The sequence below is a fragment of the Mus caroli genome, chromosome 12 (assembly GCF_900094665.2).
Source record: "Mus caroli chromosome 12, CAROLI_EIJ_v1.1, whole genome shotgun sequence".
NCBI lineage: Eukaryota > Metazoa > Chordata > Mammalia > Rodentia > Muridae > Mus > Mus caroli.
Window position 1 is genome coordinate 48826171 of NC_034581.1, and position 20719 is coordinate 48846889.

At 40.1% G+C, this 20719-nt stretch overlaps 1 protein-coding gene across 1 annotated transcript in view; it reads left to right on the top strand.

Moving 5' to 3' along the window:
• Positions 1 to 20719, top strand: part of Npas3 (neuronal PAS domain protein 3) — an 823498-nt gene that overhangs the window by 232642 nt on the left and 570137 nt on the right. Inside the window, exon 3 of the mRNA XM_021178865.2 lies at positions 19786 to 20030. Coding sequence (XP_021034524.1) covers positions 19786 to 20030 — 245 coding nt within the window. The remainder of the gene's footprint in view (positions 1 to 19785; positions 20031 to 20719) is intronic.

Genomic DNA, 20719 nt, shown 5'->3' on the forward strand with positions numbered 1-20719 from the left:
CAATTTTGTTGAACACATTGTAGCACATGAAGGGTTATGGAAACCCATGGAATAATTTAAACTTCCCCCTTTTCCATCTATCATATTTCTCACAAATGTTATAGAGATTTTTCCAAATTATTTGTGCTTCTGTACTGAAGAATGTGAGGTTATTTTCTATGTAAGATCAGCTTGATATATTTTATTTATTATTTTTATATATTTATTTTTTACTTATTTACTTTTCATCCTGCTCACTGTCCACCTCCAGGATACCCCCTCCCACAATCCTTCTCCCCATCCTCTCTCCCCTCTCCTTTTAGCAGTGGAGGCCCTCTACTGAGAATCCCCCATAACCTGGCACATCAAGTCTCTGGGAGGTTAGGTGCTTTTTCTCCCACTGAGCCCAGACAAGGCAACCCAGCTAGAAGAACATATCCCACATTCAGGCAACAGCTTTTGCAGTAGTCTCTGTTCCGGTTGTTCAGGACCCATATAAAATCCAAACTGCACATCTGCTACATATGTACAGGGAAGTGTAGGTCCAGCCTGTGTATATTCTTCTCTGATCATAATCATTGTTCAAATATAGATGTTGATAACAATACAGCAAGAGTGATTTTTTTAGATATTCACTTTATTTGCATTTCAAATGTCCCCTTTCCTGGTTTCCCCTCCAACTGCCCCCCTATCCCCTCCCCCTCCCCCTGCTCAACAACCCACTCACACCTGCTTCCTGGCCCTGGCATTCCCGTACACTGGGGCATAGAGCCTTCACAGGACCAAGGGCCTCTCCTCCTATTGATGCCTGATTAGGTCATCCTCTGCTACATATGCAGCTGTAGCCATGAATCCCACCATGTATACTCTTTGGTTGGTGGTTTAGTCCATGGGAGCTCTGGGGTACTGGTTAGTTCATATTGTTGTTCCTTCTATGGGGCTGCACACCCCTTCAGCTCCTTCATTCCTTTCTTTAACTCCTTCATTGGGGACCCTGTGCTCAGTCCAATGGTACGCTTCGAGCATCCACCTCTATTTGTCAGGCACTGGTAGAGCCTCTCAGGAAACAGCTATAATAGGCTTTTGTCAGTAAGCACTTGTTGGCTTCCACAAAAATGTCTGGGTTTGGTGACTGTATATGGGATGGATCCCCATGTGGGGCAGTCTCTGGATGGTCATTTCTTCAGTCTCTGCTCCACACTTTGTCTCTGTAGCTCTTTCCATGGGTATTTTGTTCCCCCTTCTAAGAAGGAGCAAAGTTTCAAAATCCTTCTAAATGAAGCTTGTATTCTTGTATTGAATTCGTAGTGAAATGAACAAATCACTTACTCTTTGCCTTTATTGATTTTATAATGCCATCAGTGTCTATCAATAAAGTTAGAGCCTATAGTTGTTCATATACCATTTCTTGAATACAGAGCAAGGGGAGGGCAACAAATTGTAACCTCCATATGTGTGTGTGTGTGTGTGTGTTCCTCCATGTGTATGTGTGTCCATATGTAGTGTGTATATATGTGTATATGTGTACCCATGTGTAGTGTGTGTATATGTGTGTATGTGTGCCCATGTGTAGTGTGTGTATATGTGTGTATGTGTGCCCATGTGTAGTTTGTGTATGTGTGCCCATGTGTATGTATGTGTATATGTGTGTCCATGTGTGTGTGCCCGTGTGTATCTTTTAATGTTTTTTTTTCCCCAAACTGAGAGGTACTTTACAATCAGTCCTGGAAACCACAGATAAAGAACAGTGCAGACTCCTACCCAAGAATGTTTCTTCTACTTTTGCCTGCTGTGAATAAAATTGACTAGAAGTGTGCCATCCTGATCAATCCATAAAGCAGCAGATTGCAGACATCATGGCTCTCTGTCCACCTGAGCTGTCATCTTCCACCCCAGGGGAATGAGTGAGTGAGCATGGTTGGCCAGGAGGAAGTGAGAATGCTGGAGATGCCCCTGGAGGAGAACTGGATGGATATAAAATTCATGCCAAAATAAAAAAACAATGGAAAGAATGCCAGAACACACAGTAGAAGCAGAAGAGGTTAGTTGTGGGTGAACAGCGGTTCTGTAGTTCATCTTGCCTTGCAGAAGGTGCCTCTGCCTCATGTTCTGTCTGAAGCTCAAAGACAGTTAACATTTCACCTCAAACTATCGGAGGGGTTCTTGCCATCTCAGCCCCTTTCTCTGTAATTTCTTTGCCATTCTCACTTGGAGTACTGCCCCTGTCCATTGTTTTTGACATTCTGATGAGACATATGCAAATGCAGCAAATATGAACATCTAGGAGTCTCCTATAGAGGTTTCTCTCCTGCCCCTATTATCATGGCTCTGTCCAGCACAAGAAAGGACTGACTGCGGTTTGGATCTGAATATGGCCATGTATAATTACTGACAGAGGCTAGGCAGTTTCTAGATTCCTCCTCCCTATTCCTTACACTCGGTTTGCCTGAGCTTATGTGGTACTAGCTCTGACTCCTTCTGCAGTTTAGGGAGGTCAGGGGATTATGCTTTGAAAGTGTACATATTTCTTTCAGGGAAGCATTTATGGAGATGGAAGTTTACAGTGTGTATCTCTGCTTCTGTCCTTCATTTCCCTGTAACCTCCCATCCCTTTCCTTGTATTAATGTCACTTCTTGGACTGATTTGCGGGTAGGTTTAATTTCCATAGCGCCATTACTGGATGTGTTGTTTACTATTTATAATCATGACTTTTAAGGACATCCAGATCATCAGCGGCATAATCATCATTCAACAAATACTTAAGGAAGTTGTCTGTGTGCACACGACACTGTCTCAACATTGTTATTGCACTAATAAAAACAGAGTCCTGCTTAGCATGTGCTTTTGAGACATCAACTGGTAATATTTCTTGGTTGGGAGACTACCCTCTTATTGCAAATGGAGCTGCCTTGCAAGTCCAAGTCCCAAAGCCTCCTCAGAGAATCAAGGCAACTCTTGGGAACACTTGACTTTGAAGCCTAGGCGGAAGCCTCTTTCATTGTACAACCTGGCATTCTGCTTTCCTGTGAGATCAGCACGAACATGGATGATGCCAAAGTCTGCCAATCGCTGGAGCAGTGACCAGACCAACTGGAAGCTCCCTTAGTGTGCTGGAGAAGCTGACTATGGTAAAATGAACTGGACAGACAGCTTCCTGTGCCACAGTATGTGAGCAGCACCATGGCTCTGTCAAGGGAAAGTTTTTGAAATGATATAAAATTTTTGTATTCTTGAACCTGATGATGGCTACTTAATCTACCCTCAGGCATCTTGTCTTTAATCTTGGTGCCAAGCACTTGGCTTTTCTTTAATGGCACTAATCTTAATAACCATACCTTCCCTACAAAACCCAGGTTTTCACCTTGCTCTATTTTAGCCAAACTATCTATGTATCTATGTATCTATGTATCTATGTATCTATCTATCTATCTATCTATCTATCTATCTATCTATCTATCTATCTATCTATCTATATCTATCTATCTCTCTCTATATATGTTCTTACAATATTTACATTTGGTTTTTGCTCTTAGTTCTCACTAAGGACTTGGATAAAAGCTGCCAGAAGACTGTGCTGTAGCCTGAGGACTGGGCTGTTTTGGAATACTCACAACAATATTAGTTTGCCCATCGTCTCTAATCTTAGCCTCTCATAGTTATAGAGCAGGTAAAAAATGTAGATGAGTTCTGTGCTATAAAAGAACATGAACAAGGTGTAATGGACTTTAGTCGAGTGCTTCTTTCCATATGAAATGTCACAACCAGAGTCTTCATTGTCTATAATCACATCAGTATTCTGGTTTTGAGAATCCTTACCAGAACTGCCCACTAAGTTCTACCGATAGCATCCGTGGGATTCATAAATTCACATCTCTAAATGTTTTTAAACCCCTCCCAGACATCCCATTTCTATGCCCAGGTCTAAGTCTCCTGACCCATGTTGTCAAGAATAGTTACAGATGTCCCAAATACACACACTTCCATGGTGCTAATTATTTGTAGTAATCTGCTTTCTTGTTAAACACTAACTGAGGGAAGATCTGATTTGCCTTATAGCTTCAGAGGTATCAGGCCGTGGTTTGCTGGTTCCTTGGTTTCTAGGCCTCTGGTGAAGCTGGTTGTCATGACAGAAGGGCACACTGGGTCAGAGCTGTTCACTGCAGCATAGTCAGGAAGCAGAGGAGGAGACAAAAGGGGGCTAGACACAAAGTCACTTCCAATGGCATGTCTCCAGAGACCCATCCCTTCCAGAGAGATCCTGTCTCCTAACGTCACCACCTCCTAAAATAACGCCATGGCTTGGGACCAAGTTTTTAATGCCCAAGCCTGTAGTGAACATTTATATTCAATACCTGACACCAGGAAAAGAGAAACAGAAACTTTGACTCTTAGAGAAAATGATCTTGAGTCACCAGGGTTTTTGTTCCTCCAGGTTAACCTAGATCCTCTTCACTTTCCTTTATTGTTATGTCCCTTTCTCATGTGATTGGAGTTGTTGTTATTGTTGTTTGCTTGGTTTTGTTTTGAGACAGCTCTGAGTAGCCCTGGGTGTCCTGGAACTTACTCTGTAGACCAAGCTGGCCTCACACTCATACATCTGCCAATCTCCGGAGTGCTGGGATTAAAGGCGTGTATTACCACTTCCTAGCAACCATTTGATCAGTTTTTACCTGACTTCAGAAAACACATTCCTAGCCCATTTCTATGCCCATAATTAAGTTAAGTTCTACTTCTAGAAAGGCCATTCATGTTGTTTAGCTGGACATTTCCACATTCAACAAGCCAATAAAACCCACGGATATTCTAAGTCTCTCTCTCTCTCTCTCTCTCTCTCTCTCTCTCTCTCTCTCTCTCTCTCTCTCTCTCTCTCTCTCTCTCTCTCTCTCTCTCTCTCTCTCTCTCTCTCTCTCTCTCTCTCCCTCTCTCTCTCTCTTCCTGAATATATGGAGCCCTGGCTGGCCTAGAACTCTTCATGTAGAGAAGACATTCCTTGAACTCACAGAGACCTGCCCTCTTCTGTCTCCTATGTGTTGGGATTAAAGGTGTGTGCCACCATGCCCCACCAAGAGTTTAAATTTTATGGTAAACAAAAAGAAAGTAATTTTAAAAATCTGTATTTTAGAATTGCTTTTAAAGGAAGACTATGAAGGGGCTAGAGAGAAGGTTCAGCAGTATTCAGGCTGCCTGCAACCACCAGATCCACCAGATATTTCTAGTTCCAGAGGGCCTGACGATTCTACCCTCTACACAAGCTACATACATGGGCATAATTAAAACAAATCTCTTTAATATTGTAAAGGCAAGAATCGTTTTGGTCTGGCATTCCTATGGAGAGAGAAATATGTTCTCCTGAGTGATAGACGGCATTGCTCAGTAACTTCCAGGTTTCTTAGTTCTCACTGCTCCCTGTTTCTTCTGGACAGTACGGTCCAGGACTATTTATTATCAGGCTTGTCTCACTTTCTTTCACCCATCTTTGCATTCTTGCATATGTTCCTTTTATTCATTAGGTGTAGAATTTATAACCCTCTTTAAGTTCTTTTATAATATGCTAATAGCAAGCCATAAAATTAAAAATAAACAGAGGGCCAATGAGATGGCTCCTCTGGTAAATGCACTTGCTGCAAGCCTAGTGACCTGAGTTTGATCCCTGTGCCTCACGCTGGAAGGAGAGAACTGACTCCTACTGTCTTCTCTTCTCATCTCCTCACATATGCCTGTGCTTTGCCACCCACAAAGACATATTTAAAAATAACATTAAAAATTTAAAAGCACACACAAAAAGAAGCAAACCAACTTTACTGTTCCTGTTACACATGAGTTTAGAAGAGACATAACTAGTTCCAGTAAGTAAATCTCTTAAAAGGAAACTGAAGAGAAAGAAAATGACGTAGAAGGACAGATTATTGTTAAAGCAACATGGCATAGTTAGTAAGTAAATACCCACTTTAAGCTCAAGTAGTCTCTTTAAGAAAGTATTGAGTATTTACAAAAAGTCTGTCTGTAAGTAGCCACATACGACATTTAACCTTTTCCCAACAGTGATCTTGGTGTGTGGATCCCTGGGAGTTTTTGAAAATAGGCTTGCTGTGTGGGACCATGCAAAGATGCCTACAGCTCCTGATCTTCAAACCATATCAGTAACTAGAGTTTCATTTTTGGTAATACTCCTGACTTTCAGAAGAGTAAATGATCTTTTGTTGGCCCATAACTCAAACAGAGACCTAGAGTGGAAATCTTTTCCCATGTTCATCTCATTTCAGACAAATCCAAGGAGAATGCAGAAGACAGTATAGAGGGTGAGAAGAAAGTTCCTGCAAAGTGCCTATAAAAGGGAGCAGGGTCCACGGTAGCCAAGGATGTGTGCTGCAGGAGGTTCACGATCAAGCGCACGTGTACATTTCATGTAGCTCACCTAATTATATGGTGTCTGACAGATCAGTTACTACAGTCATTAGTGTGCTGAAGGCTGAGTGCATGTCCTTTCACATGCAAGGGAACTGCTTCACCTTTGAGCCACAGGCCCAGCCACAGTTAAGAGGGCTTTGTTCATAAGGTTGGGAGCAGGCAGGGGAGCAGGGACTGAAGTTGGATGATCATATTGCATCCCCAGCCAGGAAGCAGAGAGTGACTAGGAAGCCATCTCTTTCCCTCCTATAGAACCTTAAGGTCAGTCCTCCCCTCCAGTGAGGCTGTCCCTCCACGTTTCCAGACACAAGATCACCAGCCAGAGACCAAGTGTTGAAGCATTTAAGTCTAGGAAGTGGTGGGACAACTGGCATCTTCCATTGTTCTGTTCAGTTATGCAGTCTTTCTTGACAATATTTGACAAACCACCAGACTTTCTCCTCTAGCTGAGAACTCTATCACAGTTGCGGTGTGTGCTCCTCTTAAAGGTACCGTGATTATTCAATCAAGTAAAACTTCATTTCTGGCTCTCGATTGATCAGAGAATAAAACATCTCCATCAGCTTGTGTCATAGGAGAACCTTTTGATTTCCCATAAGCAGCTTGCAAGGCCACAAAATCAGACAATAGGCCTAATTATTATATCCTTATCCTTTTATATACTTATAGAATAGTCGGTGTTTGTCACCCTGTTACATAGGCACAGTTGGTTCTAAATGGTTGTAGTTCCCTAGTCAGACTTTCATGAGACTAAGTAGGCATTTTCTGAAACATTTCATAGAATGTGAATTCTGTGCAGGACATGGTTCCTGAGTGAGTAGTGGATGCTTAGGAACATGCAGGCATTCCCTATGGTGCCTTCTTTATGAAGTGCCTATCTATGTTGCTTCTGATCAAATCTTACATGCTACCTTAGTGTGAAACAGCAGTATGGATCCAAGTTGTAGACACATAACATCTAATGCCCTGAAGTCACCTTGCCTGCAGGAGTCCAAACCTACTGAAGTGAGCAGTGTTCAGTTAAAAACAGTGACTATCCTTATTGTAATGGTCTGACCAGTGTGTCGTACTCAGCCATACCTTGACTTCAGTTGGGGTCTGAGCTGGTATTTTATCAAGCCTGTCCTGTCCAGTGTTCTGTGATTATTGTAATGCTTCACACTGTGTATGATTTATGGAGGTGACTCTGTTGTCTTGAGCAGTGATACAGGAAACCTGCTACTCACTGGGTGGAAGTACATTCTATCCACAGGCAGTAGCTTACAGATTATGGTCTGGGCCAAGCATCATTTTGTATTTTTTGAATGGCAATCATTTGTGTTATAGGTGTGTATGTGCTCATGCTAGGGTGCATGTGTAGAGGTCAGAGGACAGCTTTTAGGAGTTGTTTCTCTACTTTCACCATCCGGATAAAGGACTCATACCCATTTAGTAAATGTCCTATATCATATTGGGTTGTCAGGCTTGGCAGTAAGTACCTTTAGCCACCAAGTCATCTCCCTGGGTATCATTCTTTGGAATATTGAAGAGTTATAAAATGGCATAGGAACCCAGGTTGTGTACTGAAGGATTCAGTTGTCTTGTTGAGACTCTTGGTTTAACTTTAATAGGAACAATGACTGCTTCTAGTTTATGTTTGTATTTGTTTTGTTTTCTTCTGTTTCTATTTCAGTTCTCTTTTACTGACCAAGCCAATCATTTTTTTTTACTAAGTAAACTTTAGGTTCTAAGGCTGCAAACGGTGTCAGGATGGCATTTGATGGCACTTTCAGATAAACCATTTAGTAAGCAAGGGCTAACTTTTCTCATCTTTGACTTCAATAAACTATACTTTATTATATAAGACTATATAGGTCTATTGAGGACCATCGAGATGGCTGGGGAAGTGAAGGGGGTCAGGTGACAAGCTTGAAAGCTTGAATTCAGTGGAGGGGACCCTTGTGGCAGAGAAAACTGTTGTATTAGTTGTCTTCCAACAGGGCATCTGTGCACACACACACACACACAAAACAAATAACTGTGTAAAACATGTCTGTTGATCAAAATGATCACAAACATTTTTTCTTACCCTGATCTTATCATGTAGGATTAAGCAGTCTTAATATTTCAGCTAGTGGAAGTTTACCTAGATTTGGATATATATTTTTCTGTCTATGCAGATGTGGATACATAGCTTCAGTTTGATGATTTCCTATATATGCTCTTTAGAAGTTACCTTTACCACCTAACATATTATAAATACATTTCCCAATATATTAGAAATATATTTGTTCAAACCATTGGTTACTTTTTTCTTAACAATTTTTGTGAAGTGAGCTTCAAATTGGCTGGACTTTTAAGCCTTTGAATATGTATTTGACAAATTATTCCCTGAAAATTAGTTTCTAATCCTGGCAACAGTACAGTGCTTTTAGAATCCAGATGAAAAATGAAGTAAGTAGGATTTTTTTTTCTTTAAGTTTTTCCTGAGCCAGTGAGATTGCTCAGTTGAGTTTGGGTCCTTGAGATCCACATAAAGATGGTCACAAGGACTTATGGCTGTACCCCTAGTGCTGGGGGAAGATAATCTTCCTGAGGGTTGCTGCTATTCAGCCTATACAAATTGATGAGCTTTGATTTTGGTGAGATAGCCTGCCTCAAAAAATATAGTGGGGAGCAATTGGAGAAAGCATCTAGTGTTTATCACTGGCCTCTGTGTGTAAGTGCTCACACATGCATATATCTACATGCAATTTTCTATGCATACACCCCTACCCCCAAATGCAAGGTAAGAAATAGCGTATAGAGTCACTACAGGCTGTTGTACTTCTTAGTGACTGTAGTGCTTAAAGACATGGAGGGACCCATGGCTCCCGCTGTATATGTAGCAGAGGAGGGCCTTATCTAGCATCAATGGGAGGGGAGACCCTTGGTCCTTTGGAGGCTTAGTGCCCCAGCATAGGGAAAAATGGGAGTGGGTGGGTTGGGGAGCATCCTCATAGAAGCAGGGGTAAGGGGGATAGGATAGGGAGTTTGCAAAGGGGGAAAGCTGGAAGGGGAATAACATTTGAAATGTAAATAAATAAAATAACCAATGCAAATAGATAGATTAAAAAAATCTTTTGAGCAAAACTAAAAAGAAAAAAAAAAAAAGAGGAAAAGGTGGTCCTTTTCCTCTGCTGTGTCCTCTTCCCAAAGGAATGCAGACAGTTAAATTATACAGATGTCCTCCTTAACATTAGTAAGGCATGGCATGTGTGTGGTGGTCACATGATCATAACTTTATTTTCACACTTAAGTATCTTCAGACTTGTCAAAGCATGCTTGCTGCTTTCCCAGTGAGCCGCAGCAGACTCGAAAGGTTTAAAAAGCTCTTTCACTAAGTTGTGCTTTCAAGTGTTTAAAATCACACTTGAAGAGAATTGAAAGAAAAAGTAAAATTTCCCTCAATTAAAAAAAAAAAAGTCATTTTGAATTTGAATTCCAAAGCAATCGAGTTTGTGATTTGAAGCAATTAATAGCATCACCAGAAGCCTGAAAATGGGGATTTTGTTGAATATTTCATTAAAGAATTAAGCTTTTTGTAACAATTATTAGGGAATTTCTACAGGTAATTGTAAATTAAACCCAGCTTTATCAGTGTTGTAGAAGTTCAAAAGACAAAACGGACCATGACATCTTATGCCTGCAGAGGCATGGTGGTGCTCTGGTGACGATGACAGGCTTGTGCCCCTTGCCAAGGGTCACCTTGTAAAAGCCACTCCCCCTCTCTACTTTGAATCCTGACGGTAGGAATCAGCTATCCTGATTTATCTAGGATTTTTCCACGTGGAGCACAAGATGTCCAACATCCAAAGAAGGACCTACAAGAGCCAAAGTTACTCCCTGGTTTTAGGGACGGAAGAGGACACAAACTCCTACCCCCTATCTTACCTGCAACAAAAGAGACATGATTCATGATCAAAAGCAGCTCTGATTCAGTAGTGGATGGGTCAGTGTGAGTCATCTCCCATCCTTAGTAATTGACACTGGCTAACTGCTCCCTGCTGATAACTGTAAATCTTTCTTCTTCTTCTTCTTCTTCTTCTTCTTCTTCTTCTTCTTCTTCTTCTTCTTCTTCTTCTTCTTCTTCTTCTTCTTCTTCTTCTTCTTCTTCTATTCTTCCTTTTTTAAAAAACACTTTAAAACTGTGTGCAATATAGTAACTATTGAAACGTGTCAATGTGTATTACTGCATTAAGTTCCATGCTGTTCTCCGATAGGAATGGATACTTCTAAGAAGCATAAAATAATATATGTCTCCTGTCCTATTGTTAAAATTATTAGAGAACTAGATATGCCAGCACTCCCATTTGTGGGGCCAGGAAAGTCTCTTTAGCCAAAGGTGGACACCTTAGCTTTTCTCTTTGCCTTTCAGCAGAGATCCGAAGCACCTTTCAAATATTTGGCAGCAGCATCCTCTCAATGTGTCCTCAGGCCTCCTGTTACGATTAATAGAAGTGACATATGTGTGCTCACCAGGAGGAGAAAGGCTTTATCCCATGTTGGACACAGACCCGTGATCCTGAATCTCTTTCTAAACTTCAGACCTGAGGAGAACAGTACTGGGAATTGCTGCTTTCTCACTACATTAGCGACTTCAATTTCCTTTTAATTGGAGCCTGCAATCCAGATCCTTGGAACTTCAGGGGGTGAACAATAACAATTAAGATCTAGATGCTTTCTAGGAGGTGCTAGTTCAGACCGTGCCTTTCTTTCCTTCTGTCTTCCTTCCTTCCTTCCTTCCTTCCTTCTTTCCTTCCTTCCTTCCTTCCTTCCTTCCTGTCTTTCTTTTTTTTTCCTTTTTCTTTCCTTTTTTCTTTTTCTTTCTTTCTTCCTGTCTGTCTATCTGTCTTTCCTTTTTTCTTTTTGCTTCTTTAAACACAGTTGTGGCCATTCACAAAACACATGCAGTGGCCTAATGAGTTCATATTTACTTCCGAGGTTTCACATTTGCAAACCACACTGCTGGGAAAATAAGTGAAGTGTTTCTCAACCGCCACTGTGAGCTAACAGGCTTAATATACAGGGCAGATAAATACTTGAATTGTCAAAATCCCCCAACAGTGCACAGAGCCTTCAGATATAGCATCTTCCCCTTGTTCAGGACATTCATTTCTCTCAAGAATTCTTTTTAATGTAGGACTTCAATTTATGTTTAAGAACTAGTAAACTATAGTGGTCTGACAGCCATTCACACTTAATTCTGTGCATTAAACCAACAGCATTCTTTTCTACAAACATCCATTGTTAGGACAATGCTCTTAGACAGAATTTATGAGAAATGGAATTATGTTACCAAGGAGATAGCATTTACTATAATGAAGAGTAGATCCTGGAAAATGGCCCCTTTTACAGCAGCTCAGAGCAGAGCCACAAAAGCAATTGATTGGTCTTGGCATTTAGTCTTATATCAGCTGTGTCATCCATAGCTTCAGGAGTGAGAACACTAATCTAAAGTGACATTTCTGTTCTGGCGGGCTTTTCTGCCCTGATGAAAGCAATTACTTCATCCCTAAATGATAATTTGCAGGAGTTTCAACCACTTTAATTGATAATTTTTTTGTTGTTGTTCTGAGTTCAATTGTGAAGTGATTAGCTGATTTGGTAAATAGGAATTTAAGGTGTGAAATATACAAGCTGCCCCAAGGTAAAGTGCTATTTATTGGGTAAAGAGAAATTACTTCATAAAGCTGCAGGTTTTTCCCCCATTATTGTGAAACTGGCAGTTGTGTATGTTGAAGTTGTAGGATAAAAAAACCAAAGAACAAAACAATTTGATTCATGAGACTTTGGGCACACAGCTAAGCACGTGATGAATAGCTTGGTCTTGTTGTGGTTCATTCAAGGGTTATTTGAACCAAGGTGAATGCTAGTTGAAAGGGGCTGGGCAGACTGATCAGCTTTCCTTATTACTGTTCTAATGACTCATTCTGGAGTGAGAGCCTCTTATTTAAAGTGGTAAGAATGAAAAACGCTCATTGGCTAAAACCAATTAATTTAATTATTAAGTTCAAACGTACACAAGACATTTTCTGAAGATGATGGGAGGCATTCCGATGAATGGCTTTAATTACTCCTCTGATCTACTTTGCCTCAAGTCAAAAGGGTCATGATGATCCCATCAGAAAATGCCTTAGTTTAAAAACCAGAAGCATGCCTCTTGGTTTTGGTACTTTATGAAACGTTAGCAATCGGATGTTTTTTGACGCTGCTTAGAAGCAATCAGTTTCAATATTTTCTTACATGTGGAGACACAGTGGTCATGTCACATGTTAAATTTGAAAAATAAAGCAGGAGTGAAGGTCAGACTGATTTAGCACATCAAACAGTCTTTGTCAGCCAAGCTTAATATATCCTGAGTTTGTGGAACAAATGAAATTTTGCTGCTGTTACACTTTGCTTCCAAACAACCATTACAACTGGTTTCATATATTGTGTGTGCATCAGACCATCAAGCTGTGCGTCTCTACTGACGTGTTGCTGCGGCAATGATCTACAGTGGCAATCTGCCATTTATATAAGGGCAAAATGTGCATCTATATTTAGTTGTGAAATTGGCCTATTATACTCCTGATGTTTACAGAGGCTAACATAAATTAATGATGACAGCTATGAGCCGTGCATTAGTTAAGCAGCAGAGTTCTTACCTTGAACTTGAAGGTTCCAGTTTTAACAGCTAGTATAGACTACCCTGTTTGCTTCACATGCTAAATGAAGATTTCTGAAATGATTGCCATCTCTTGAACTCTGAAATACTTCCATTGGTGGACTTTGTTGTTCACACTCCCATCAGGTAATAGTTTCCTATCCATTTCTCAATTGTACTACCTTGCATTTACATGTATTCTAAAATTACACCCAAAAGAGCTTATTCTGCAGCAAACTGATTTTCTTGACTTTGAATTCTATGTGGTGTCAGTGTGGGGAGGGCTGTTTTACTAATTGTAATGAAGGAAGGACCAGTGTCCTTATGGGGTCTCTATTGTATGGTTTTCTTGAAAGGCCTTCTCATTCAGCTCATGTCAGGGCAAGTGTAGGTACTGGAGTAACTGTAGACTTTACCATTAACTATGACCAGAGATCTGACAAGTGTGCAGGTGTTCAAAGGTTCATGAGTTAAAATGCTGAAGCCTTTGATGAATTTTTGATGGCTGCATTTTTAATACAGGTCTACCTTCTTCCTTTGAGGCTGCATGGCAGATTAATTGATAAATAGGAGTCTGTAGTTCTGGGTCCTCCTAAGCAAAACAAGTAGGAAAATCCATAAAATCTTGCCTGGCTGGCTCCTTAGAAGTGCCTTAAAAAGGCAAAATTTAAAGCCCTTTCCACTGCCCCTTTCTGCCTCTATAGGGGTATAGCCAAACCCTGCCATGCTCTTTCAGAAAGACTACATATTAGATTGTAAAACTTTCCAGAAAGTATTCAAACTGAGGCTTACTGGGAAGGTTTCCATGGAGAGGGGTAACATTGAACTGATAACATCAATATCAAAGGAAATGAATCAAAACATTTACATTACAAAATATATTTTATCTTGATTATTATTACTATTGTTATTATTGAATTTTTTTTACAGTCCAGTGGTTATCCTCTCCCAGGCTCCCCTCCTACTGTTCCTCATCCCCTTCTTCCCCACCCCATCTCTAAGAGGATACCCCCACTTCCCACTCCCACCCCACCAGATCTCCCCACTCCCTGGGGTCTCTAGTCTCTCGAGGGTTAGGTGCATCTTCTCTCACTGAGTCAAGACCAGGAAGTCTTCTGCTGTGTGTGTGTCAGGGACCTCATATCAGCTCGTCTATGCTGCCTGGTTGCTGGCTCAGTGTCTGAGAGGTCTCAGGAGTCAGGATTAGTTGCGACTGTTGGTCTTCCTATGGGGCCACCCTCCTCCTCAGCTTCTTCCAGCTTTTCCCTAATTCAACCACAGGGGTTCCCAGCTTCTGTCCATTGGTTGGGTGTAAGTATCTGCATCTGAGTCTTTCAGCTGCTTGTTGGGCCTCTTGGAGGGCAGTCATTCTAGTCTCATGTTTGTAAGCACCCCATAGCATCAGTAAGTGTCAGGCCTTGAAGATTCCCCTTGAGATGGATCCCAAGTTGGGCCGATCACTGAACCTCCTTTCCCTCAGTCCCTTCTCCATTTTTGTCCCTACAGTTCTTTTAGACAGGAACAATTCTGGGTCAGAGTTTTTGACTGTGGAAAGGAAACTCCATCCCTTCACTCGATGCTCTGTCTTTCTACTGGAGATGGACTTTACAAGCTCACTCTCCCTAGTGTTTGGCCTTTCACCTAAGGTCCCTCTCTGAGTCCTGCACATGCCTCACCTCCCAGGTCTCTGGTACATTCTAGAGGTTCCATTCTTCCATTCTGCTTCCATTCTTTCTGCTGTCCCTCAGGGCTTCACTCCTGTCTCCCCTGCCCCAAATACCTTCTTATGTTCCCCTTTCCCTCTCCCTGTCTCCTCTCCCAACCACGCCCATCCTGGCTTGTAAGAGCATGTCTCTGAACAGATCACTGCAGAGGAAGATAGTGTTGGTTTATTGTGTTTCCCTGTTGCTCTTCCGTGATTGTTGCATACACTTTGTTGTTGGCCTTGTTGTTGGCCTTTACAGTTGTTTTAGTTCAGTAATAATTTTAACCATTGTAATGACTTCCAAACCAAAAGGAATCAATTTTGCATGTCTAATGTTGATCATACTCAAAAGATATTGCTTCCTTATAATTTAATGAGTAACCAGTTCAAAGTTGTAACTTTCCCTGTAATGGACAAGCCCAATAAGTGAATGGTACTCATAGCTAGTTCCATGTTTCAGGATACTGACAATGCCCTTTCTTTAACTGTGATTTGGTTCTTCTGTTTCCTCAGTTTCTGTATTAAATACAGTCTCTCAGTGTGACATGACTCTTGGTGAGGAGCCTGCAGGACAGAGTCATTCCTGGTTGTATGAGCTCTCCAGGGTCCTGCATTTGACCTCACTAGAACATTCAGATTAGCAAGCTTTGGAAGATATTTTGAAAGACAGTCTTCCTTCTAAGAGAGCCTATGTGTTCTTTATAACTTAAAATTACCAAAATGACTATCACCATTTAAGATTTCCTGCACATACTTTTCAATCTTCCTGAGTAATCTATGTCTCTGTTATAAATGAGCACTGTGGACATTCAAAGAATCAAACTAGCCATGTGAAATTCAATTAGTCTACCATCACATGACTTATACGGTAACTATAAACATTTCATTAAAGCATTATTTCTAACAAATAATAATACTTAGTGGCATCATCCCATTTTACAGATTAGAAAACCCAAGGCATTAAAATTATCTTTACATAGTTAATAAGTACTAGAGCAAGGATTAACACCAAATATTTTGACTGAACATTTCTTGTTCTTCTAATAGGAACTGGAAATGTTTGCTTAGTGTTTCCCTCAGTTGGGCTGATTGGAACCATTTGAAAATTTGACTATCACTTACTGATCTCTTGAAAAATTAACACAGAAACACAACCTTGTGTATGATTTTTGGTAAAGAAAAAATGTATATGTAGAAAAATGATGTCTTTTGAACTTATTTTTTGATCTTGTTATTTGCTTGTGATCTTCTTTGCTGCACAGGATGGATCAGTCACCAGAGAGAGTTGATACTGTCATAGTCTTTGCTGAGGATTAATGGGCTCCCTGGTTCTTTTATCCAGAATCCAAACCAAGCTCAGTAGAGTTCTGGGATGGCTATATCCAGGAAGCCAATAATTATGGGCTGGAAGTTTTGTCATGTTTTTGATGGGAGAGATAGGCATTTTCCTCCTACACAACCAATATGTGCTGCTTCTGCATTTTAGAAATGCAGCCCAAAGGTTTTGTCTAGAACAAAATATACAGAAACAAAGTTTATTTTAGGTTTTAACATGGTCCTTAATTCAATTTGAGAACTGATTACAGCAAGACTCTACTTCATAAAGCTGAGCAGAGGATTAATCCGCAAAGCTGTGTTATTGTCGTAAGATCTTTAGTTTCATCTATTATACCAGAGTCTCAACAGCCATTATAATCCTTTGACTGTATTTTATTGCTGTTGCCCTCAAAACCAATTATTACTTATTATAGACACAGTGTTGCCATTCTGAAACTCTTCTGAACTATGGTGTATGCATAATGATGTGCTGTGGGAGTCATGGAAACCCTATATTATTAAGATAATGGCCAAGAACATGACTTCAGTAGAGGGGTCTATTGTGTGTTAGAGTTGAGGGAGCTAGTGTGAGAAGGTGGCAAAGAGAACAGGGAGGTAGTGTAGGTGCTTATGAAGGGGTGTGTGTGTGTGTGTGTGTGTGTGTGTGTGTGTGTACACACCCTTGTTAATAACATTGCTCAGTGCTGGCATGGAAAAGTAAGTGAAGTATATTTAGACAAAGTGTTCATACATGTCAGTATCTATCTATTCTCCTTCCCTGAGGCTCAAAGGGTTGTGTCCCAATCAACCCATTGGAAGCTACTAGTTGGTCTTCTACCATCTTGCAGTTTGCTTCTCCTGATGACATGTCTACTGTTTTAATTGAATTATGTTTTAACATTTTGCTTATTTTTATTGTAACCCAGACAAAGTATTAAATTCATATCTATCTATAGGTACCATGTATAATATTCAGCACATGTAGGCACTGTATAATATCTAAATCAGATTAAACATTTATCTCCTTAAAACTTCAGCATTTTTTTTGATGGAATCTTTCAAAATGCTTTCTTCCCATGTTTTTCTTGCACTGCCCTTTGTTGCTAGATACAGTCACCACACCAGGCCTGTGTACCCTGCCGCTGTTTTCTTCATTCCCAGCCAACTTTAACTTAGTGCCCATCCATCAACCTCTTCCTCTTCATTCCCCCCTCTCCTAGCATCTCCAGCCCTCATGAGGATTAATTTTTCCCCTTGGTTTATTGACAAGCCTATTCATTAATATCAATTTCAGAATAATTGCTTAATCATCCACTTTGCTTTAGTTGCATGGAGAAATTTCTAGTGTAAATATTAGGAATATTAATTAGATAATGAATGAATTCATTTATGATCATTTGGGTGACAAGGAAAATTACACATAAGATCCATGTAAAGCTGCCTTCCAAATTGGCCTTCCTAGTTATGACCTAGTTGTAAAATGAGTCACTGATCCAAAATTGACCATAATGTGCTTTATTGTCATGCACAGTTAAACAAAAGAAACTTGAATTAGTTAATGTATTAAAAGTTGAAACTTTCATATAAAAAATTTAGATTCTTTTTGAATATAGAAATGGCAACATAGGGAGTCTGGCAACATGAGTGGCCACTCATGTGCTGAAATCATGTGTTTTCTCTTGGTTGGGGTGGTTGGCCTTCAGTTCCCTGGTTCTCTTTTCTTACTAAGTCTCCTTAAAGGCCCTAAAAATCCCTGCTCTAGAACTTCATCATAAGCACTTACTGCAACATGAAAATGTCAGTTTAGCCCTCCTTCTAGAGTTGTATTTAGTTATTAGAACATAGTAAAGAAAAGCAATAAACTCCAAGCACTGCACCATCCCCTGCTCATGTGCAGTGCAAACAACCTAACCAAACTGAACCAAACCAAATCAAACTGAATCATAACGAAACAATCGTGGAAAAGCCATGGTATTCTTGGCATAGCCCACTTAGCTGTTGCCAGGTGAGCTAGTTGTACTATGCAAAGGGAGACCCAAAATCCTCTGGTCTAAGATCTTTGCCTGGATCCTGGATAGACCTACACTGTGCCCTATATTAATGCATCTGTAACTTACATAGTTTTTAATAATCTAATATTAAACATTTGTGGATTCTAATAAACTGATCACAATGTTGGGAAGTATGTAATGTGACACAATTTTCCTTATAAGTTAGTCATGTTTCTGCCTGAAGTTATCACCTGAATCATATTGCAGGACAAACGCTCATTACTTAAATGATCCGAAATGCTAGCATTAGTTGCCTAATGCACACTTATTATTAAATAAGATATGCATGTATGCACACGTACATACATATTTGTATGTATTTATTTACTAACCACATGAGCATATGTGCTGCTTGGGCTATTAACCCAGCAACTACCATGCATGTCTTAAATTAAGCAGATATTCTGTAAGATGTTGGGGCATATGAAGAGCATGAGTTTTTTCCACTGTAAGAATCCATGACTGCTATAATGTGGTTTGGAAGATTATTCTTCTCTTTTTATTTATGGAAAATGGAGCCATAGTGCTGAAACAGTTTTGATTTCTTTCTCTACACTTCCTTCCTTGCATCCTCCCTTGTTGCTCTTTTTCTTTTCCAGGAATCCAGGATATGGATTAAAACATTTAAAACGTCTCCGTTCAGTAATAGATAGTCACCAGTTATTTTTATGAGTTCCTTGATGCTGCACATATGACCCAGTTAGTTATCACTGGGGTCTGAGCTTGAATACATTGCTCATCAGATACAAAGCAGTGAGAGTGGCTTAGGGGAGCCAGGTTTCCCATCAGACTCTCACATACGGCTTCGGTGGTGCCAGATTCGGCTCTCAGCCATGTGAGCCACACTTCAAACAGAAATGCACATGAATAGTTAAAGGGAAATCCTGGATCCAACCTGTTGCCTTCTCTGTGAAGTAATATGTCTATAATGTCTATAAATTTTAATAACCCAGACAGAGCTTATCTTTCAACCTAAAACTCATGCTACCAGGAAGTTTAGCTTTGGGGTGGGCAGTGCATTCTCTAGTGTCTCTGAGACTCTATCTCTATGCTAATGCAGGCCCCCTTGTATGAAGTTATAGTGTTCTCTTATCAAGGAACATCACCACCTTTTACAATCTATATTTTCAGTGTGAAAGTGTGGAGATCCTTGTAGAGGTCTAAGAACACTGGAGCATTATCTGTGTTGATTTTGCCAAAGTGGCTTACGCTGGTGTTTACCTTTGTTCTCCAAGATGATAACTGAAACAAAAATTACAAAGTGTTTCCTTTGGAGGTTAAAGTTTCTAGTGGTAATAAAAGTTGAATGAAGCAAATCTTGAGAATCAGTATAGGAACACAACGGTACAAGTTGAGACTTAAACTGCTTATGGCTATAAAACACCGTGCCTCACTTGTAAGCCTTGTGTCTTAGAAACAAGGGCTGTATCTCCCTCTCTGCACAGCTGGAAGACAGAAATGTTGTAACAAGCAAAACACGATTTTATTAGTTATAACTATGTTCGTGACAAGTGACCACCGTAGACATTACTTGAAATTCATCTAACTATGGCTCTTGAATTCCAGATTAATTTTTGTCTATTTTGGGTGGAAAGGAGATAGAAGTTAAAAATCAGAATCACATGTTCTAAAGCATTTCCTACCTCTTTGTTTTCAGTTTACAAGCACTGAGAAAGGAGAAATCCAGAGATGCTGCTCGCTCCCGCCGGGGAAAAGAAAATTTTGAGTTCTATGAATTGGCCAAGTTGTTGCCTCTTCCTGCCGCCATCACCAGCCAGCTCGACAAGGCATCCATCATCCGACTTACAATTAGTTATCTCAAGATGAGAGACTTTGCCAACCAAGGGGATCCTCCATGGAACCTGAGGATGGAAGGCCCTCCACCAAACACCTCAGTAAAAGGTAGGTTTTAGGCCACTGCTTTGTCTGGATTATGGTGGTCTGTCTGTGTCTCTGAAATGAAATGTTCACCAGCATCCTCTCTTCTTTTCCTGCATATCAAATCCTTTAAAGGGATTCAAATGTGGAAATCTGAACTCTGCATGAGAAAGACACCATGTGAAGGTGAAAGAACTCTCTTCTATTTCTATTTTGTTTTAGAAAAGTCTGCCCACCTAAACATTCTTTTACATTAATTAAGATTTTATAGGAGTCAGGATGAAATAATTTACATATGTGTTATGATTTAGGATGAAATAATTTACATATGTAAATGTGTGGGGATCATGGCTCATAGGTAGAGCTAATGTGTTTTGTGTTAAGTGAACAAAAACAGGGAGAGAGCAAGACCCAACCAGAGCAGGTGGTTTTGAATTCATGACTTTATTGACTTTGAAAATCAATCCATCCATTAATTCTTCATGTTTCTCTATGGACACATAAGCTGAAAGTTATGAATATAAACATATATTTGTTTTTCAAATCCTTTACATAGATATTCTTAAAATTATTTTTAAATAGTAGGTTTGCCCCTCTGATGATTAAATTTTAGAATTTTCTTGTTTCCTGAAACTTCTAAAAAATGAGGGCATTTTTAGTGTTCAAATATGCATGGATTAATTGACGTATATGTGGAATTGGCCATTGATTTT